Below are 23,986 nucleotides of genomic sequence, written 5' to 3' on the forward strand. Positions count from 1 at the left end.
ACCTTCCAAAAGTTCATCTATCATGCTCTGAGCTTCCAGTTTGCCAAATATGCAGTGGACTGCACTTAAAGGTGTAGTTCACCCAAAAATGAAATTTCTGTCATTTACTTACCCTGAATTTCTTCTGGGGAAAAATATATATTGTGGAAGTCATCAACTGTTTGGCTACCCAGCTTCTTCAAAATATCTTTTTGTGTTTAAAAGAAGAAAGTGAATGAAGCACCTTAACTATAAAAATGCTTTGATAAGAATCAAACAAAATGGGCAAATTTATAAAGGACTTAAGCAAAATACCACAATACAGGAAAACAGACAAAAGCAATTCATCCAAATATCCATTGATAATCAGAAAGCTTTTTTATTTGAAACGGAAAAGTTAAAGAGAGGCAACCCTACAAACACAATGTGAGGATTCACGATTCATTTGACAAATTTAATCCACAAATGTTTCAAATCGTTCACTCTGATACTCCTTTCTCTTGCATTCAAAGCAAACAACAGTGTATCTGAGCGTGATCACACATCTCTCACCCAAAAACACACAATACAGTCTAAATGAAACAATGCAACCCTGAACACGAACAAGTGCGTGCGAAACCCTCCGCTCAGTCCACATACAGTTTAAGGTGAAAAATAAACATTTACACACAAATGTCATAATTTCTTAGATATCCCTTATTTAATACAAAGCATATGGCAAATAAACTATGCAGAGGTCTAAATGCGGATGGAGGAATTGTTGTGGATAATTTCTTTTTATGAAGGGAGAAATATACATCAAACTAAGAATCACTTCCAAGTAATCATTAGACCCTTCATTAATAAGTGCAAACTGAAATCAATGAAGTTGTTTGCAACTATTTACACACAAATACACAAAGGAAACCAGTCCTGTGTGCATTAGCGCTGATGATGCCCACTTGATGCATCTCACCATTCGAGTCTCGGTATGGAAAAGCTCTACAAATTCCAGCCAAACAAAATAAAAAAATACAAACTATTCAAGATAAACCCAAGTTAAATGTCTATTGAAAAACAAGCAGTTTTCAAAGCATAATACAACATGTGGAACTGGCAGGCAAATGTAGAAATTCAACTGTATAGAAATAGCACGCTCTAACAGAGACGCCCCCTTCCAAATCCATTAGATCAAAGCTTATAGTCTCTATTCAAGGGGTGTATAATAACTGGAGAAGAGGACACAATTGCGCCAAGTCCCAAAGCTTCAAGTGACATTACGCCAAACGCTCTATTTGGCTCCCATTGGACAACGTATCAATGACATCAGCATCTTCTCCTCTCTATGCTCGCAGCTAATCAGAGGAGTTGGAGGTGGCGTCAGGAGGGCGGCTGCTCGGGCGTCTCAGTGGTTTGGGGACACAACGTAACGATAGTTACTGCCGGTACCCTGGTATCTTTCTCTGGCGTGTTTCTCGCAGTACATTTTGTCCTCCACCCAGAAGTGGCCGCGCATCTTTAGGTTGAGCCCGCATTCCGTACAGGTGTAGCAATCTGGGTGACGGAAGCGATCATCTGTGATCCTCACGGCCTGAGTGCTGAAAGAGAAAGGAGAAATAAAACTGTTAATGTCACTGAACACAACAGCTGTTTCGAAACCTAGCGAGCTACTCTATCTTCTAAAGGCTGGAATACACTACACAGCTTACACATATATATATATATATATTTTCGTGCCGTCCATTGCTGCTTGCTCCATTTATAATCACTAAAAAGCTGTCACTCATCTTAGTTCATCGCAATCTCACAAAGTTACGTTATAGTCAGCGAAGTTCTCTACGATGCACAATGAATCTCTTATTTACATCACACCTACACTGTTATTATGAGATGATTCGTGCTGAACACAACACCTAAACAAAAACTCTAGTGATCTGAGCAGTGAGTGGATTCTAATTTAAATGCCTCTGATTGGCTGCTGCGTTCAAGAAATCAACAGATATGTCTGTGATTGGCTACAATGCTCAGCACTGCAAAAACACGTTGAAATAGAAACCGATCTCCAGAGCACAAGCCATAACGCACTGGATAGTTTGCCAAATCTGCGAAGAAATGCCATTATTACAGTTTTAACCGAGGGTGCTATTGATTCCGTTTGAGTGTGTTTAGCACCTTCTAGTACCCCCGTAGAACCGGTCCTGTGTCTCTGCTTAAGCTGTGTTGTGTTCAGGAACAACTTGAAAGCCTAGTTTAGTGTATGATTGCCAGTTTTTCTCTGTAACCACTTACAAAGTAGACAAGTACTGTATATGATGCCTAGCGTTTTTAAATCTGTGCAGGTTGTGTAGTGCATTTCAGCCTCAAAGCAGCATCCTAGCTGCAACAATCTACAGTGACTCATTTGGAACGCTCTATAAAGGCAGCAACTTTGCATGCTACACAAATAGCGCTCAGCACACAATGCATGGAAGAACTGAAACACAACTGACTCCAGTTACGACTGATGTTAGCATTCTGCTAAGCTAACAACTGACTACTGTTAACACAGGTTCTCCTAAAGCCCAAAGTATACTTTTCCATTTGAATAGTGTGTAGTTTTTCAGAAAAAATTAGCTAACAATTTTAGACTTAATTTACTGATGTCCTACTATGATGTCCTACTGTGGCCAAACTCACAGTAGACTTGCCTAAAGGTGTAAAACAGTTGTTGCTAGAAGGGATACAGCTAAAACCGGAAACTAACAATCAATAAAATTTTCTACCTATTAGATTGTTTTATTAATGTCAACACCTACCCCTTTCAATAATGCAAAAACAGTAATTATTTCTGTATAGAGAGACAAAAATTACGCTATTTTGATGTGGGAATCTGTATACCATCTTGCCTTAACCGTGTGGAATAAAAAAGTATACAGAATCCTAACTGCAATGGTATGGAAGTCCATTTCCACCACTGAATAAAAAAAGAGAAAAGTTTTTCTTTTTTTTTTTCGTGCCGTCCATTGCTGCTTGCTCCATTTATAATCACTAAAAAGCTGTCACTCATCTTAGTTCATCGCAATCTCACAAAGTTACGTTATAGTCAGCGAAGTTCTCTACGATGCACAATGAATCTCTTATTTACATCACACCTACACTGTTATTATGAGATGATTCGTGCTGAACACAACACCTAAACAAAAACTCTAGTGATCTGAGCAGTGAGTGGATTCTAATTTAAATGCCTCTGATTGGCTGCTGCGTTCAAGAAATCAACAGATATGTCTGTGATTGGCTACAATGCTCAGCACTGCAAAAACACGTTGAAATAGAAACCGATCTCCAGAGCACAAGCCATAACGCACTGGATAGTTTGCCAAATCTGCGAAGAAATGCCATTATTACAGTTTTAACCGAGGGTGCTATTGATTCCGTTTGAGTGTGTTTAGCACCTTCTAGTACCCCCGTAGAACCGGTCCTGTGTCTCTGCTTAAGCTGTGTTGTGTTCAGGAACAACTTGAAAGCCTAGTTTAGTGTATGATTGCCAGTTTTTCTCTGTAACCACTTACAAAGTAGACAAGTACTGTATATGATGCCTAGCGTTTTTAAATCTGTGCAGGTTGTGTAGTGCATTTCAGCCTCAAAGCAGCATCCTAGCTGCAACAATCTACAGTGACTCATTTGGAACGCTCTATAAAGGCAGCAACTTTGCATGCTACACAAATAGCGCTCAGCACACAATGCATGGAAGAACTGAAACACAACTGACTCCAGTTACGACTGATGTTAGCATTCTGCTAAGCTAACAACTGACTACTGTTAACACAGGTTCTCCTAAAGCCCAAAGTATACTTTTCCATTTGAATAGTGTGTAGTTTTTCAGAAAAAATTAGCTAACAATTTTAGACTTAATTTACTGATGTCCTACTATGATGTCCTACTGTGGCCAAACTCACAGTAGACTTGCCTAAAGGTGTAAAACAGTTGTTGCTAGAAGGGATACAGCTAAAACCGGAAACTAACAATCAATAAAATTTTCTACCTATTAGATTGTTTTATTAATGTCAACACCTACCCCTTTCAATAATGCAAAAACAGTAATTATTTCTGTATAGAGAGACAAAAATTACGCTATTTTGATGTGGGAATCTGTATACCATCTTGCCTTAACCGTGTGGAATAAAAAAGTATACAGAATCCTAACTGCAATGGTATGGAAGTCCATTTCCACCACTGAATAAAAAAGAGAAAAGTTTTTCTTTTTTTTCTCAAAATTATAAGATATAAACTCACAATTGTGAGTTATAAAGTCAGAATTGCGATATAAATTCTCAGTTCAGAATTGCGAGATACAAACTGACATTTGCAACAACAAAAAAAAGTCTGAATTGTTTTTATTCCGCAATTGTGAGTTTATATCACACAATTCCGAGAAAAGAGTCACAATTGCAAGTTTGTATTACACAATTCCGAGAAAAAAGTAAGAATTGTGAGATGTAAACTCAGTTGTGAGAAAGTCAGAACTGTGAGATAAAAAGTCGCAATCACCTTTTTTAATTTTTTATTCAGTGGCGGAAAAGAGCATAGCAATGGAGCAACTGGTTCTGGAACTTAAATGACAAAACATTAGAATCGATAGAAATTAATGTTAGCATGTTGCCAAGCTAACAACGTAGTTGTTCTTAATGAGCACAAAAACTGAGCACACACATTTTAGCGACAAGTATTTTTTTATGTTGGCTTGTCCACCATTTTTCCGCACCAAGGCCATCGTAAGACATTCGAAGACTGCCTTCTCCGCTAAAGCATACAATGCAAAATTAGTATCTAAAACTATGAAACAGCTTTTCATACAACTAAAACTAATCATAATTCTCTTATACTTAAGTTTCTCCGTCTAGTTCTGTTCATTCTGTCAAATAACTTCATGAAGTGCATTATGGGATACTTTACTGAAGTACTAGTACAGCAAATTAGATAGTGGTCAAAAGGTGGTACCTTTTTGAACAATGCTCTTATTGGGAATGCATCGAAGGTTCCTTAAAATGCTGTCTAGGTAGGCAATTCACTAGGTTTTGAAACGGCTGCTTTGGTGAAGTTTTTGTCAAAACAGACACACCCCTAAGTTTTTATCTCACCTAATGAAGGTGTTGATGTGTAATTCTCACAGGGTAATATAATACTGTACGAATGAATACCCACTGAGATTCGTCTCAATAGTACTCAATCATCAACTTAAATGCGAAGAGATGATGAGACGACTCTTCCCTAAAGGCTAAACATCACACAACACTTTCATCAAGTTACCGGCTCATTAACTTCTTATGCAATCCCAGCATGCCTGTGCAGAGGACATACAGTGGAGTGTGTGCAGAGACTGGGGGATTCGGGTGTTTTATCTTACACAATACTGGTGCCGCATTTTTCACAGGTGTGGTATTTCTGCACACCAGAAACAGAGGATGTGGTCTTGGAGGGGCTTGGAGACAACTTGCTTGGAAACCGGATGGCGGCCTCTGTGAAAACAAAGAAACCACAAACCAAAAAATAAAACATTTAGCGCCTGGAGCAACATCCTTTTGCTTCCACCCCCACCCTCATTGTCTGTCCACAGCACACCTTCACATGTAGCAGTTTCTAATGTACGTTTAATGTTCTTTAAGATGCTAGTGTGTGCTTAATAGTTTGGCACCACAGTCTCCTGTCTTCTGACAACCGAAAGTGGACCAGACTTTATACGTTGACTGAAAAACCTTGTTGTGAGACATTTGAGGTTTCACCTTTCTCATCAGCCTCCAGCACCTCCTGCAGCATCTTGAAGGTGTTGGACTGGCGAGGAGCCGCACGGGATTCTTTGTTCTCCTGAATCATCTTGTACACCTCTGAGTCTCTGTCAAACCTCTGCATGGCAAAGTCCGAACTGAAAGAGAGGGAAAGAGAGTTCTTTAAATTTGATGCCACCTGAAAAAACAGCACTCAATGAACAAAACACAATCTAAAAGTGATGAAGGGCCTCAGTTAATCCATCTCTGGGTTATGTTAAAAATATATACTCACACTAGTGTAATATTACAGTGAGATCAGTCCTGGTTTTATAGCCCAAAAAGACATATGATTACAGACGCCTTTAAAGGCAAAAGTAAAAAATCCTTTGTGAAATGAGATGTTTGAATAGCCTTATGCTCTCATGGCAACTTCTTTTGTCATTATGGATAATGTCTGCTATGCTATTTTGAGTATATAGAGGCGTTTTACATTATGGAAAACATTAAAAATAGCTATAGACTAAGCCTTTCTACATTACTAGATAGCCAAGATCTCTGTACTAACTTAAGTGAATAACCTAAAATGCAGATTTTAGTCATATGGAATATTAGTATTTTCCATTTTCTCTCTCCATTGTTCTTCCCTCGCTCCGGTGGCTAGCCCTACTCCGTCTGAACACAACAATTAGCAGACTGTACTTGTATGGGAAAGGAAAGATTGAAGAGAGCATGGCTTTGAAAAACTGTTTTATAACGTCCAGGTTAATGAGCTGATTAGAGTGCAGTTACAGTAGCCGTCCAGCGGGAGGTTAACAGCTGCATTTTTATGCACGTTTTATGTTATGTCATAAACACAGAGCTTTCTCACACACAAGCATCCTATTACTGCTTTACACCTATTGGGCCATTGCCATACAGCCTGGAGGAAAAAATACAGTCATATGAGAGTAATTAACATTTTAACCACACACATACACTACTGTTCAAAAGTCAGTTTTTTTTTTTTTTACATTAAATTAATCTATTTAATAGATTGAATTGTTTGTAAAATAAAAATTAAATAAAAAACAGATTTCTATTTCAAATTTTCCATTCATCAAAGAATCCTGAAAAATATTTTCACAAAACATTGATATTAATCAGAAATGTTTCCTGAGCAGCAAATCAGGATATTAGAATGATTTCTGAAGGATCACTGAAGACTGGAGTAACGCTGCTGAAAATTCAGCTTTGCATCACAGGAATAAATTACATTTGAAAATATATTCAAATAAAAAAAAAGGTTTTTAAAATTGTAATATTTCACAATTTACTGTATTTTTTATCAAAGAAATGCAGCTTTGGTTAGCATAAGAGACATCTTTAAAAAAAATCTTACTGACCCTAAATGTTTGAACAGTAGTGTACTTTACATAGGATTTGTTGATATAGAATTTGTTCGTCAAGTGGTATGTTTCTGAATATGAGTGATCCCTTGTTCAAAACCTGCTCTTATAACTTTTAATAAACAAAGAAAGACTCTTACTGTACATCATTGGATGTGAAGACTGGAGTAACGCTGCTGAAAATTCAGCTTTGCATCACAGGAATAAATTACATTTGAAAATATATTCAAATAAAAAAAAAAAGTTTTTAAAATTGTAATATTTCACAATTTACTGTATTTTTTATCAAAGAAATGCAGCTTTGGTTAGCATAAGAGACATCTTTAAAAAAATCTTACTGACCCTAAATGTTTGAACAGTAGTGTACTTTACATAGGATTTGTTGATAGAATATGTTCGTCAAGTGGTATGTTTCTGAATATGAGTGATCCCTTGTTCAAAACCTGCTCTTATAACTTTTAATAAACAAAGAAAGACTCTTACTGTACATCATTGGATGTATAACGGATGTAAATGAAGATCAGGGTGAGGTGAAGCTTTTCTTTTTGAGTGAGCACACTTGTTCAGAACTGACAAACCAACAATAATTATTTTATTCCTAAATAAAGGCGTCAGGTATGCTGCTCTGGACCCAGTTTAACTTCTGGTCATGAGGAACGTATTACCAGATCCTTTCTGGCGCAGTGGCCCTGTGATAGTTTGCTGGTGCGGTTTGTTGTCAAAACACATGCAATCAGGATTTCTGCTGTGTACAAAGGCCACGACATGCGCTGAGAAATGATTAACCAACAGCCAAATCTATCAAACAGAACTCTCAACCTGACCTGCAGCGTAAAACAGAGGTGGAAAATGACACAATCAGAAATTGAGGGTTTCATTGAGTTTCTGGGTGTGGTTGTCACCACAAACCCACATGACAGCAAGCATGTCATATCATGGCTGACATGACTGTTTGAGTGTGTGCAGGACAAAAAGTAACTCGTCCAAGACAGAAAAAGAAAAGTAAGAAGCATTTGGAATAGCCATTACTGAAAAAAAGCATTTAAAGCCACTATAAATCTCCGAATAAATGGCATGTTCACTATCTGCACACAGGCTGTTCAATCAGACATGCTTCAAATTAAAACCAGACAGAGAGTTTGAGTTTCCCCTCAAAACCCTCCCAGCACCTCTCAGTTCCCCCACAGGGCTGTCCCTCACGGGACCCAGAACAACAGTTTTATGGGTGCGTCGCCTCCTTCGAGACCAAAGAGTAGGATATATAACAGGGGAGCATAGTGGGCTCCTTGTCAAAGGGCCCGGTTGTCCCCTCCTGCTGCAATGGATATGCATGTTTATCCCTCCGTACACTGTAAATGTGCCATTTATTGAGGTGAAGTCGATATAAATTATCGAAACATGCATAGAAAGAACTTTCCATCCATCTTCAACCCCCCATCACAGCTTAACTATGATTACAATCTTGCTAAGCAGGCTTCAGATGGAGCCGTGAAAACAGTCGACACAGCATCATTAAATTACAGCGCTGAGAACAGAGCGCAGCGCTAGGCTCACATTACAATATTTCTTCTCCCCCCGCAAACTAGCTTGTCATTGCTTGGTAAGATAGAGGAAGATGCCTGAAAAGTTTGGACTTACCTCAAAAGCAAACAAAGACAAATTCCTATCCAACTAGTTCAACTCTTGTTGGAACAACAACAGAGCCTACGGTGACAACTGCACACACACATACACATACACACACCTCTCTGTCGAGTCTTGACGAGACATAAGAAAGTTGAGAGTTTCAGTATGAAAGGTGTGAGTTTAGACTGCCTTGTATTGGTTGACAGCAGAAAAAGCAGGGTGTGGCTGATCGTTTTTGACATTTTCTTATTGGATGAGCAAAAAGGAGGTGGGGTCATGAGTGTGTAGAAGAGGGAAGAAGGGTGCAGAAATTAGGAGCAGCAATTATATAATCCTTTTCTAGAAAACAAGACAAAGTGAAAAAAGAAAAGAAAAAAAGAAAAGAAAAGAAAAATACATTTTTGGGCCACCAGCCATGTTATGACTCATTTAGACATCTGACATAAAGAGACAAAAAAAAAATCTGTTTTGAGAACTGTTCAAAGAACAGAATCTAAATGAGATCACATTACAGAATCTCACAGCTGTACAGAAATATTCATGTTAAAATCTATGAGCGGAAAAAAACCTGTAGGGCAGTTAATTTAAATGTTGACAGAAGCAGCGGCTTCTGTTCAAATATGTACCTGCGTCGAGGGGAAATGGGCACCTCTCGTTCGATGGGGCTGTGTGGAGAGTATCGTCCAGGTGGAGTTGGAGTCCGACTGGACACGGAGTTACTGCGGAAATCCACGGAAGAGATCTCCTACAGAACACACAAAACACAGCACATCAGCTTCAGTGTGACAGAATAATGCAGTCTGCAGTGTTAGCTGAATCAACCCCAAGTATGTGTGTGTGTGTGCTCAGATGATGTCTGAAAAATCCCTGGATCTTCCCACTGTCTCATACCCCATGCTGAAGCACCTGCAGTTGCTTAGAGACGTCTGGGGTTGAGCAACCTTGTGTGTGTGTGTGAGCACAGTCCTAAGGCAAGAAATTAAGCCACCCTTGGATTTTTTTTAATAAAGAAAAAAAACAGACATTACCAAGATATTTGGAGTGCAATGTGTAACCAGCATCAGAAAGCGGATTTCATCAAGAGTAGATCATTCAGCAGGACAAATTATCTTTAAAAAAAAAAAAAACAGGAGAGGTTGAAAATAAAATGCTGGACTGTTTTTAAGTGGCCAGCAATCAATCCAGATCTACATTCCATTGAAAATCAATGGAGAATAGTTCAGCTGATAGCAAAACAGTGACAGTTTGACCATCAGAAAAGTTATTTCAAGTTGTGATCAAACAGAAGCACGACAGAACTTTTCTTCTGTATTGTGACGTATATCCGAGAGAATACTTTCGTGACACTTTTCATTCCTGTTCTGTATATCATTAAATTGAAATGATTTGTTGGGGAGCAAATACATGTTTATAGCATTTGCGATGTTTGTAAACGCAACTCAACAATGCAATTTTGACCTGTGCGACCTATAGTTTTTACTGTATGTGTACTGTACACATTTACTGTACTGTATGTCTATGTGACTATACACAAGATCAAAAAAGAGAGAAATGTAAATCAATAACAAGCATTAAGAAAATAGGTGAATTTTCACATGTCAACTTTAATAAGAATTTTACATCAAAATGTGAGCTTAGCTTTATAGGTGCCATTACCAAATCAGTATATAACCAATTTATTTCAGAAGCAATGTTAGCAAATCTATAATATTTAACCATAACATTAATATTTTACCTTCAATAACAAAACACCAATTCCAAACACAATACCAAAAGTCGACATCTAGAATCGCACTATAATAAAATCCACAATGTTCGAAGAACCCTATTCCAGGACAAAAAAAGTGCACCTGATTGGAAAATAAGCAGATCCCACACATATGAAAGACAATATTTACTTGTACAGAATGTTCTGGAAAGTGCAGCATTCGCTGATAAGAAAAAAATAATAAATACAAGGGTCAAAAAGAACAGAAATGCATTCAGATCTGAGAGACACAGACTTTGTACAGACAAACTCCCCTGGGTTCCCACATGTAACATGTTTTTATAAACTTTTAAATGACTTCCAAAAATAATAAACGTGGACAAAGACAGGGAGACAAAGACAAGAGCGAGGAGAATGTGATTGTCAGATGCTTAGACCATGAGAGACACTCCCAACACCTCATAACTTTCCTCATACATCAGGACAAAACTAGATTCCTAATTCTGACTAAAGCTGGAAGTATGCAGATCTGTCATCATCTCAGCTGCTCTGAGTGTCCAGATTATCTTTGACTGTGATCTCAGCAGGATTCTTGGCCACAGAGACCCCGAATACAATTGATTTCACATTCATTCACATTCAGTGTTTCGTGCCCGTCTTGGGAGTTCCTGATGGCCGTGCATATCTACTGGAGCTGCTGGGAAAGAGATGAGAGTGATGGAGAAGGCATGCTAACAGATGTTTGGCCCTAATGCTGATGAATGTTGTCCTGGGCAGCTCTTCTGACACTAAATAAAGGAGTCTGTTCCCAGGCTCCAAATGACAACTTCCACCTGGGGCTTTTTGGCTCCAATCAATCAAATTTCACAAAAGTGCAGGCAAGAGCATTTCCGCCCACTTGAAGCAATTATCAACTGCTGTGATGATCAGTTTCACTGCTGGAAAAATTTGGGTGGTAAACACTCGAGCAAACTCAACTGGGAATGTTACAAATTCACATTCAAAAGTTCCCTAAACACATTTAGCATTTATTATGAATAGGGAGAAGTGGGGTAAGCTGTGCCACTTTCTGTCAGCTCTTGTCAAGTCATGGGGAATGTTATATTTTAAATAAAAATGAACAAATAGAGGGATACAAAAAAAATCAATGTATTAATCCACAACACCACTCTAAAGTCTTATTTGCAGCACATTATTTCCATTTGCATAAGTGTATTTGTGTAATAAAATATTTTGTAATTAATATTGTTTATAATGAATGGCACTATAATGTATGTTTTATACTTTTCGTTTTTGTTCTGTATACCATTAAATTTAAATGACTTAAGCGAGGGGGGAAAATTTGTTTATAGCATTTGTAATGTTTGTAAATGCAACTTAACCGTTTTTTTTCCCTCTCTCAACAATGCAATTTTGACCTGGTACGACTTATTTTTACTGTATTTTCGAGAATTATTTCCACTAATTATGTTAATAAAAATATTCAAACAAACTTCACTAAAAATGACTGCACAAAATAAAAGAAACAAGACATTTCTGATGTTGTTTTGATTAATGTGTCTTTAAATGGGTTTCTTTTCATCTGTGCAGTGATTATAAGCAAAATTTGTTTTTACAACATGGACATTTAAAAAAAACTGCATAAAAAAACACCAGGTTTACATATTAATGAAATATTGCCAGGCAGTTGTATATGATGAGCCCTTTCTACATATGTGTTAATATGACAAACTGTGTAACCCTTCCTTCTTTTACAAAGAGGAGAACAAAATAGGAAAGAAGGGGAGGCAGAGAGGTGTATATTAAGAATCCGGCCACTAGGGGGTGTCATACACAAGGTAAACATCAGTATTATGAAGGAGAACACAATGTTGACATCCTATGACATTGTTATGGTTTTTATGAGTAACTCATTGCGCTCAACTTTTTTCTAAGGCAAAATATGGATCAGTTTATTTGGATAACTTGTAAGAAGGAAAGTGCAAATTTTCCCTCTATCCAAACAAAAGTTTCCTGTAGTCTAAACTTGTGCTGGATGGCAGTGATGGCATCCATGCTTTCAAAAGAACTTCATGGAAAAGTTCACAAGTATTTGTATTTGTCCATAGTTTGGGAAATGCTTTCACACTGTATGTCTTTCTACTCAGGATTTTATCATTTTAACAATTTTTTTGTGACTATTAATTTCAGTGTGTGCTCATAAGTCTTAATTGGTCCAAGGAGACACAACAATGTGTATTTATTTATTTTTTAATGATTAAACTTACAATCTTTACCAGGTAGATAATAAAACGGACTCGCACTGAAGTTGGGACTTGAACCACATCTAGTGCAACCATCATTCATGTATGTAGCACAAAGGACGTGAAACAAGTTACTTAGAGGTTCAAAAACCCCTCACAAATGAGACAAACCACAGATCCAAGTGACAAATGTAAAAAACTGTAAAGGTATTAAAACAGCACAATTTATACAAACACAATCTTAAATAAAACCAAACAAATAAACAAATGAAAATTCTAATCTGTCCCACCACAATTTCATAATGAACAAACTATTTTTACACTTAATCTCACAATAACATAAAAGGTCTCCAATGTTGTGTTTTGCGTTAATGCTTTGGCAAAGCATCTGTCAGTCTAAATAAAATTTGAAATCCAAAGTTCTGTCATGAAACTCTAGACGGTGCAGGTTGTAACCACAATGGCATCATCACATGGCGCAGCTGATTGATGTTTTTATTTTTAAAACGTACACATTTTTCAAAACTCCTGTGGGAAACACTGGGGAGAGGGAGCAATCAAGCTTCTGTTTGGATCAAGCAATTGAATCAAGTGTGAAAGCACCCTAAAACAGTGAATCTCAAATAAATTGCAAAATGGTTACAAAAACAGTCCGTATGGAACGCAGTCAAAATCCAGTGGGACACTTCACACATGGCCGCCATCACTGATTGATGGAGGAAAGCTGAAAAACTTGGATCTGGTGAAAAGAGGAAGAATTTTCCAGGCCTTAGGTAGATGTAGATGACAAGATTACCCCCCAAATACAGTGTTAGACACAAATGAGCCGCTCAGGGCCTGCAGAACTAACTCATTGAGCTGGCAAAACTTCTAGACGCAGTACCCATCAACAGCACGCAGTTAAGATCTAGACAAGCTCGCCAGGAATGCTGTCGAACCAAAACAAGGGCAAAATGGGAGAAACAAACAGTCTCAGACATGGGGGCTAAAGGAAGAGAAGGTAAACGGCTTCTGCCATTCCATGAATTGATTTTAATTGACCTTGTCTGTCTGGTGACCAATGAAACAGTGTAAATTGTGCTTGACCATTTATAGTGTTGGTGAATTGTTGTTTTACTGGGGAAGGGGTGCATTCCTTTCTTGCCCTGTGTGTGTGTGTGGGTGGGTGGATGTAAGCTGTGTTTGTGTAGGACTGAGCCTATGAGAAGGAAAGGAAGTCCATGTGCAATCACAGGCTTTTCCTCAAAGCCCAAACACACACATACTCAAGTCTTTCCTCTGGCTGGAACAGGTAACTGCGGCTGATTAGCTTTCATCTGTACCGTAATCAAGACCTCTAAACATCCTCGGGACAGCACTGCACATACACAAACATTCACATGCACCAGACTATCTACAAGACCATGGATTTAATACACTTTGGATTTAAAAGTGGTGAATGCACAGATTGGCTGCTTGTGATGACTCGAAATGGTGACACTTAGTTTGTGAATATTAATAAGGTCATGCACAAATAATTTTACAAATTAGAACTTTCCAAAAATCATGTAGACAACAATTGGAACCTATAAACCTAGGGCGGTTTTTTTTTCCCTGAGGTGAAGAACATGTCAATTTGTCATTTTTCATTTAGTTTATTATTTTTTTTATATTGACGTCTAATACCATGTAATACCACAGTAACCAATGTCTCAAATATAGACAAATAGCCATATACCTAAAAATAACTGTGGTAACTACAGTATTTTGATGAAAACTATGGTTACCATACCAATTTTTTCTAGTTAATTTAAAGAACATGTAGGCGTGAAGGTGACTAATATCATGTGTCTTCTGATAAAATCGTGTTTGAGAACAGGATTGCACTTGCCGCAGAGTTTTAGTCCTTTTTTTTAAATCAGTTTCAATTAGTCCTTTTCAGCAGTGCACCATGGGAGCAGCACGGCTACAATGTAGACACAAAGTTTTACACAATGTTGGTTTGTTAACTTGAGATCATTTAATCTTGCTTTCATCGTGCTACCAGTTAATTTTTTTTGATAAAAATATGATTTTCTCTCAAAATCAGCACAGAAAATTCAATAAAAGATGCAATAAATTATCTTCCATAAAAAAACAAACAAAAAAAACGAAGAAAAAAAAATAAAATGCTTTACATTTATTTTTTACTAATGCAATTTTGATAAATACAGAAATTTAAAAGTATTTACATCAGGGGCATTTCCTCCAGGGAGGCAAGGGAGGCAGTGTCTCCTCAAAAAATTGGATGAAAAAAAAAATTTGTTCTGTGAAAAGAAAACAACGCAAATATTAAAAAGTGTATAAATCACTTGTTTTTCTAAAGAAACCGCAACACCAGGTAAAGTTAAAGCAGGAGTTGGTGTCTGTCTCACCTCCCCTGAGCCCACTGAGTTTTAACAGACCCCCTACTTTACTGAGAATGAATGGGGGAAATTCACATGAGAGGAGGCAATTCCTCCATTGCGATATGACTGGATATGAATGGTTATGATCGGCTGTGACCGGTTCGAATCGAATATTGATTACATGAGCTATGTTTCCATCACCCTGTTTTTATGCGCATTTTGAATTATCGCATCAGAAACTAGTGATGGAAATGGTAAATTTCGAATAAAAATCCCTTAATTGGTAAAAAGTTTTTACGCTCGCTTGAGGTGGGTTTTTGACTTGAGCGAAAAAGGGTTCATGCGAATAAAAGGAGATGGAAACGCATTTGCCGAGTAAATTCCTCCATGCGCATCAAAAAAGTAATGTGACTTTGCGCTATGGGATGGCAAAACCTGACTAACCAGCAGACCGATCTTGTTCCTTAGCATCTGAAATGTTATGGTCATTTTGAAATGCCTAAACAGAGTCTGTCATCAACATATTTCTGTATAATTGCCTCCCAGAGGTGTTACACGACTGCGTTCCCAAACAGCAGCATCCACCTCCGAAAGCAATGACCGCATTTATTTTGTTTCGTCTGCTCGCTCTGAGGCGCAAGTAATTTATTATATAGGCCTATGAAAATTATTATATTCAGGGGTTTCTCTTACTTTTCATAGTGATTTACAGCCTAGCGCCAGTTCTACCTGGAAGTCGCGATTTTGTTCTCTTTGACTCGTTGGATGGAAACGGTGCTTACTCGCAAATTTTATGCGATATTTCAATTTTGCGCATAAGTTAAATTCGCAACTTTGGATGGAAACCCGGCTATTGTTAATGTAAAATAAAAATAGCATAAAAATAAAAAGGCATAAAATAAAATAGCATAGAATTTTTCTCTCTCGCTTTTTCCTGATAAGTAATGTTTATTTAACAAAGAAAATGTGACTGGGACATGGATTTATATTTGATTTAAAAAAATAAAACAAAACTGTGAGGACTTTGCCTCATTTCAGAAGACCACTGATTTACATTACATTTTCATACTGAATTCAATATATATTTTTTTATTTCAATTTTTTCCTTCCTTCTGTCTGTCTATTTATTTTATAAAACATTTCAGGCTGTTCCAGCTAATGTGCCTGAGAATTGTAGGGGACAAAGGGACAGGCCTTGTCGCCATGAAAAAGATTTGGCTCTTTTTTTAACTGAAAGGTGGGACTTACTTACATACAGGTGCTATATTGAGCTTTACAAGTTCTCTTATTCATTTTTCTATGAGTGGTCCATCTCCCCCTTCTTATACGGTCTCTGCTATTTCCATTCAAAAATGTGCACACAATTGCCTGTGATGGATTCATTACCCAAAGCTACTCACCGTGAGAGTGTTTTTTTTTGTAGTGACGTGCCACGGATTTGTTTAGAATAATAATGTAAAAGCCACACTCATGGTGCCAGGGATTTTGATTTAGCACCCTCGTGGCACACACGTGTGCATGATGACTCCCTCCCACACGCAAGCCATAACAATTCAGTTTGGGGCTTCCCGCCGCATGATTCATTTTGGTGTGGTGCATATGGCATGATTATGTATCAGAGGACGCAGTGCAGCACATGCAGGGGGAAAAATAAACACTGAGCACTTTGAGTTTGGGCACCAGGATCCAATGTGCTCGCTGCAGCCAAACCTTCAGCAGAGCTTTGTGGAGATGCAAGAGAGTTCGGTCTAAGAAGTGAAGATCTCTTGCTGTGATCATGATTTGTAGAAGTAGTCAGCATTTTTCATTTTGAAATATTGAATGGTTTGATTGAAGCAACGCATGGTGGGTGTTTCATAAAAGCTCTTAAGAATCTGTGGGGGGGGTTGAACCTACAGACTTTGGTTCACCTGCCCAGATCTTTAACCCTAAGCTGCATCACACTGATCTGAAAAACATGAAAATGAGGAAAACAAGGCCTTTGAGAGCATGACATCACCACCAGCTGCAAGTAACATTCGTTTACCTCAGGGAAAGATCCTCACAAGATGAATGGAGAAACGGATCCTGATATAAAGATGATTTCAGCGTTTATTATTCAGTGCTCGCTGTGGGAACGGGAATATCCTCTACTGACAATGATTAGCAGGGAAAAAATCTCTTCATAAATCACTGGTCAAAACAGATGGGAGCTATGAGATTTCCTGGTTATTTCATTGATCCTCCTCTTCTGGAAATGTATTATATTTGCTTGTGTCCTCAGATCATCCTGATGTAACAGTTTCATTAAGCTTGTTACAGTGGGGCAAAAAAGTATTTAGTCAGCCACCAATTGTGCAAGTTCTCCCACTTAAAAAGATGAGAGAGTCCTGTAATTTTCATCATAGGTATACCTCAACTATGAGAGACAAAATGAGCAGAAAATATACGTCTAGTAAAAAATAGATAAAGTATCTAGATCAGTGGTTCTCAACCACTTTTTGAAATGTACACCTTTGTACACATATTAGTACCTAAATTGTACATATTAGTGTACCTTATGAAAATGTACCACCCCAGTGACCGATTTTGTACCTTTTTTCTGAGAATGCAGGGGGGCCAAAACTCTTAAGAGGTCTCAAGATGATACAATTAGTCAAAACAAGTATTAAAATAAGCTAAAACAACTGAATTTTCCCCCTCTATTGAAGAACCGATATTCCCATGGTATATGACGAAGCCTAATTTTAAAAGTGTGACTTCTTGACCATGAAAAAAATATGAATTGATAAAATCTTAAAACTCCATGGCCATTTTTATAATAAATATCAATTTTTGTAGTCATGCCAAGCTAAAACATTTTATCAGGTAAAAATAAATAAAAATCATTATCCTTTATCCAGTATATTAATTAATTTTCATGACTCGTCCTGGTTAAAAAGAGTGGACACCATGAAGAACATTCACTTTGTAAAACTGCTGCAATCCTCTGCTATTCAATCTACAGAAACTATTTCAATATAGTTATGGACAATGGGGAGTCAAATGTTGAGAGCCACTAAGCTAGATAATAAATGCCAAATAAATTGGACCAGTGGCATAGTATGGAAAAAGTAGGCTTGCCAGGAAATTCCAAAATAGGATTCAGTTTGAGTCCATACGCCCTACTATCTCCTAAACTAAGTCAGACCACCATCAATAGGCGGATACAAAACATGTGACTGTGATTTCATTCAGATGTGTATGATTTGAATGTGACTGTGGTGTAGACACGCACATTTACTAAAAGTACATCAGACGCAGACGTTCAGCATGTGTAGACAAACACTTAAGCAGAGACAATGAGAGCGAAAGTCTAAGCATGTGTTTGTGTGTCGCTGCTCCAGACGCCGTGACATGGTCCTGACCCAACAGAGTCACAACATAATGTTATGTGTAATCATGTAAGGGCAACTATGCAGCTGAAAGGAACATATGTATCAACTCAAAATTAAACCAAAATGACAACAAATAACACACAGCTGACCTCAAGGGACTGTTATACACTACAGTTTAAAAATGTTAATGTAACCACAAAAACACCCGAAAAATAGCATATATGAAATGCAATAATTGATTTTTATATTTTTCAGCTCATTATATTTTATATATATATGCTTATGGTTACTTGCATGTAATTATGCACAATTTATTGATATTATAATAGTAAGTACATGTAACGTGTAACAAGTACACATTAAAATACAGTGTTACATATATATTTAATATGAGCCTTTTATAACTGTCATTTTACATTAAGAATCAACAATTTCTTAAGATAAAAGTTTGTAAGAATGTTCCTAAGTACAATTCTTGAAAAATTCAAGTTCTCACAATTGTATTGTATTTATTTATTTTTAAAATTACAAGGAAAAAAGGAAAACTTTACAAGCTTTGATGTTTTCTGATTGTATTGCTTTCTTGCTGAAATACTTCAAAGGCTGTCTTTTTGGGCTGCATCCATATCATAATCATAAAAAGTGCTCACACTATTTTGATCATGCCTGCCTTGACAGGAGCTCAGCATTTGGCATTGCATTTTTTGATGCACCACTTTAAAAATAAATAAATACAAATTTGGAATCGTCTATTGCATTTATAAAAATGTTTTTTTTTTTAAAATTGATTTTCAGGGATGCAAACTACTGCTGCTCTTTTTCGACATTTCTCAGATTTTAATGCCGTTTACATTATTTGCCACAGTGTATAGAAACATTAAAATGTAGCCGTTTTCAGTAGACATAAACTAACACAATGTTTGTATACAGTTATATTTCTTCCGTAATTTCACGCGTCTAAGAAAATGTTTTAAAAAACTGTGAAAATGTCATTCTCAAACTCACTCTAGAACATTGTAAATCTGAAGACTTTGGCTTTCAAGTGCCGTGATTAGCAAAGTTCTTAAGATATTTTAATGTAGGCTTACATGTTTTAATGGTTTAATGTTTAAATGTAATTTGTTTTTTTCTGTGATCTAAGCTGAATTTTCAGCATATTTAGGCCTACTCCAATCTTCAGTGTCACATGATCCTTCAGAAATCATTCTATTATGCTGATTTGCTGCTTAATTATTTTCAATTATTATTTGTGTTCCATTATTAATAATGGTTCTTATTATTATCAATACTGAAAACTGTTTTTGTTTCTTAATATTTTTGTGGAAACTGTGACACTAACTTTTTCAGGATTATTTGTTGAATACAAAGTTAAAGAACAGCATTTTATATATAAATCATTTGTAATAAGTATATCTTTACTGTCAATTAAATCGATTTAATGCAACCTTGTTGAATAAAAGTATCGATTTTTTAAATCTTACTCCAGACTGAATGGTGATGCATCACATTTTCCACAAAATATGAAGCAGCACAACTGATTTCAACATGTATAATAATCAGAAATGTTTCGAGCAAATCAACGAATTATAGTGATTTCTAAAGGATCATGTGACACTGAAGACTGGAGTAATAACTTTTTTTTTTACTACATATTTGCATAGAAGACAGCTAAATTGTAACTTTATATATTTCACATATTACAGTTTACTGTATTTTTCATCATCAAAATTCTTCATGTATAAAACAACAACAAAAAAAACTCTTGTTAAGCAATTGAAAGGCACAATAAAAACACAGTCCGCATTTTGCACATTCCAAGTATTCTAGAGCAGAGCAGAGCATTGTTATATGGACTGATATTATGGTAGGCATTTAACTTTAGTGATATTAAACTGTCCCTCTATGTAAAAGAGATGTGTAAAAATATTATTTACAAATTGCCATATACACCAGGAAAGACAAATTATAATGTAAAGTAGTATGACAGTCATTCATTAATGTTAATGATAATTTTTTAAAGCATTTTTATTTCTGTATTGTGTAATATTTGTATGTTAGTAAGTGGTGTTAAAAAAAGCTCTAATAAGCTAGTGGGTTTATGGCAGTGGTCTCAAACTCCTGGAGGGCCACAGCTCTGCAGAGTTTAGCTCCAACCAGCTCCAAATCACACCTGCTTGGAAGTTTCTAGTGATCCTGGGGCCCGTTTCATAAAACAAGTTTACCAAATAAGCCAGGTTTATTTCAGTTAGTCTGACTTATTGTCAGCTGATTTGGTTCAAAATAAGTTAGACTAACTGAAATAAACCTGGCTTATTTGGTAAACTTTTTTTTATGAAACAGGCCCCTGAAGAGCTTGATTAGCTGGATAAGGTGTGTTTGATTAGTGTTGGAGGAGCAAAACTGTGCAGAGCTGTGGCCCTCCAGGAATTGAGTTTGAGAACAATGGTTTATGGTGTGGTGGGCCGCTCTGTGCCAAAAAGTCCAGGGCCACTTTTTAGCCACAGTCCGCTATTTGTAAGCAAAAACATTTTAAAATCACGAATGACTAGAAAATTCATGTAATTATTTTGGTATTTAAAAAAAAACAAGAGTAAAAATTAAGTTTTTCAATTATGGAATTTTATTATCAGCAAATGTTTTATTTAATTAAAATATTGGGTCTCCTGGTTTCTGTAAATAAAAAAACAAAGTTGAAAATGAACAGCTTTGTCATTAAAGCAGAAGTACCAGAAATATCATTAGAGGCCTTTGAATATAGTCTTGGACTGAGGGCCCTTGGAGTCAAAAAGGTTGAGGGGTTTTGGTACAAGCAAAGTGACCCTGTGCAGATCTGGACCAATTTTAACCAGAGTAAAATGTGACTGATACGATGTTCAACATTAGGTGCTGAATTAAGCACAGGGTTCAAAACACTCAAAACATAGACCACTCCAAAAGCTAGGTTTTTCCCTAGTATGAAGCTTGTTTTACAGTCTACACATTCAGAAATAAATACTGCCAGCAGACTAAAGTGTCATGCTGTAAACGAGGTGAACCGGGACATTTGCGTTTGTGTGGCTAGAAACTATGTTACACAGAAAATTGTCAGGAGAACAATGCCAAGGGCATATTTTCAACTCCTCTGAGAACGGCACAAGGAATTAAGGTTGTTCTTGTGCACACGGTGGTCGCAACCAGCGCTACCTAATAAAGTAGCCTCAGAGTGCATAGCATGCTGGACAATACGAGCGCACACTTCTGTTCTAATGAAGAGCGTGAAAGTGGTCCAACTGTAGCCGGCAATCAAACTCATTAGGCATCTGGTATTCATTAAGACCTTGTTAAAGCTGTGAACCTCATCATGAAGATTATTACAGCCCAAAACCCCCATCTCACATTTTAATCTAACCCCACAAAGCGGTAAACAGAGTGACAAAAACAGTCGCCGTAACCATGTTTGACTGTCCTCTCAAATGAGAAGTTAATCTTTTTTCCAGCCATTTTTCTTGTTTTAAAGGGGTCATATGATGCGATTTCAATTTTTCCTTTCTCTTTGGAGTGTTACAAGCTCTTGGTGCATAAAGAAGGTCTGTAAAGTTGCAAAGACTAAAGTCTCAGATCCAAAGAGATATTCTTTATAAAAGTTCAGATTCAACCACGCCTACCTAAAATGGCTCATTCCAACACGCCCCCACATGTCTACGTCACGATGTGGGAAGATTTGCATAACACCGCCCAAATGTTCACGCAAAGAAAGAAGGCATAACTTTTATTCTCGCTGTAGTATTGTTGTTGCCACTGCCATATCGTGAAGGCGCTTTGTGTTTTGTTGTGAAACTGAAACTACTTTGTTTGGCCTTCCAAAAGAGGATGATATCCGCTTCGTCATGTCTAGAGCTGATCCGTGCTGGTCGCTGAGGTAATACAACAACTTCTCCCTGTGGATCGCCGGATCGGCTTTCACCGTGGACGAAGCGGAGTCCAGCCCGGGGTCGTCACATGTGGTTGCCGCAAGCCCGCCGTGTGTGACACTGTGTGTTTCGTTGTGAAAGCTAAACCACTTATTTCTAGTCGTGTCCTCTTTTGGAAGACCAAACAAAGTAGTTAAGTTGTATTTACAACACAGTTCTAGAACAGTTCAACCCAAATATTCAGTTGTGTCCAGCGCATTTTATGGAGGACTGTTTCCTGATCCTGGGAGAGTAGACTACAATGCCGGCTGTACGTTTTCATATTTAAAGACTTTGCCACTGATGATTCAAACGTGAGTTTTGAGCAGTGTAGAGTAGCGCTTGTTTGTCATTTCTCCGATCACAAATGCAGACATGGTTTTATGTTTACGCGGCGCGATGCAACGCAATGCATAAAAAGACAGTATAAGTCATTATAATCCGTAATTATGTCCCCACTGGATGCAACAAATGCCTTGTTTATAATGGGTTTTAATATTTTTGTCTCGTCGCTCCGGCCGGACAGGGCATCACAGTATGGTGAGGGGCGTAACATTTCCGTCACACGCTTGAGGTATTCGGCCAATCACAACACACGGGATAGCTGACCAATCAGAGCACGCCTCGCTTTTCAGACTGATGAGCTTTGTAAAAATCGACGCGTTTCAGAAAGGCGGGGCATAGAGGAGAAACAATAATGTACATTATGTGGAAAATAATGTGTTTTTTGAACCTTAAACCGCATAAACACATTTCATTACACGAATTCACAAAATAATGCTCTTTTTAGCAATATCATATGACCCCTTTAAAGACTCTTTCATGTATGAAATGCTTCACATGCAAGTCATAGAAGCTTGAAGCATATTAAACGTCAGTTCAGTGTCGTGACATGTACATTAAAGTGTGTACATTCAGAACAGAGGGACCTAAAATGGTCCTGAAGGTTGAAATACACATTTTGTATTATATAAATGGTAAATAACCATTATGCCAGTGAAAAGAGGGCATGCATCCAAACAGAGGCAATATTTGATGTGTGGTCTACTACAGCATGAAGGATAAGGAGAAAAGAAGACTGAAGAAAAACATCACGTCATTGAATTAAAGCTGAAATCTGGCTCGGCGGCTGAGAGAGGCTCTGTATCACTCATGCTAATAGAGATAATCAGCTCCATCTAAACCATTGTCAGCACTGCTGCCTGACAGAGAAGATGGAGTTTATGGAGTAATTAGTGAGCTTTATAAACCACTGCTTGATAGGAGCCACCTGGATGAACCGTGTTTCCTGTTCTCTGCTTCTGGTCTCGGTATCACTTTCTTTCTGATTCTTTATGTTGCTGTTTGTGTCTTTCTACCACTTCTTTCCTTCAGAAAGTCACTAGGGATAGTTCACCCAAATGGATAGTTCACGCTTTGATCTGAAAGTAAACAACGTATCCGCGTACATACGTTGCATATGTTGTTTACGTATGTGATAAAATGGCGCCAGAGTGATGCGGAGGACACGAATTGTTGAATAAAGTCGTTATTTTTGTTTTCTTTGCGCACAAAAAGTATTCTCGTAGCTTTGTAAAATTACAGTTGAACCACTGATGTCACATGGATTATTTTAACAATGTCCTTGCTACGTTCCTGAGCCTTGATCGTGTTAGGATCCTTGCTGTCTAT

General features: G+C 37.4%; 1 protein-coding gene across 1 annotated transcript in view; it reads right to left on the reverse strand.

Annotated features, from left to right (window-relative positions):
- Window positions 1-342: 342 nt before the first annotated feature.
- The window catches only part of LOC107565117 (PDZ and LIM domain protein 2-like), a 78,777-nt gene continuing 55,133 nt past the window's right edge, over window positions 343-23,986 (reverse strand). Inside the window, exons 5-8 of the mRNA XM_016250330.1 lie at window positions 9,340-9,458; window positions 5,718-5,857; window positions 5,342-5,453; window positions 343-1,556 (exon numbers count right to left, since the gene is read on the reverse strand). Coding sequence (XP_016105816.1) covers window positions 1,364-1,556; window positions 5,342-5,453; window positions 5,718-5,857; window positions 9,340-9,458 — 564 coding nt within the window. The 3' untranslated portion in view covers window positions 343-1,363. The remainder of the gene's footprint in view (window positions 1,557-5,341; window positions 5,454-5,717; window positions 5,858-9,339; window positions 9,459-23,986) is intronic.

This window comes from Sinocyclocheilus grahami, unplaced genomic scaffold (assembly GCF_001515645.1).
Source record: "Sinocyclocheilus grahami isolate Dianchi unplaced genomic scaffold, SAMN03320097.WGS_v1.1 scaffold982.1, whole genome shotgun sequence".
NCBI lineage: Eukaryota > Metazoa > Chordata > Actinopteri > Cypriniformes > Cyprinidae > Sinocyclocheilus > Sinocyclocheilus grahami.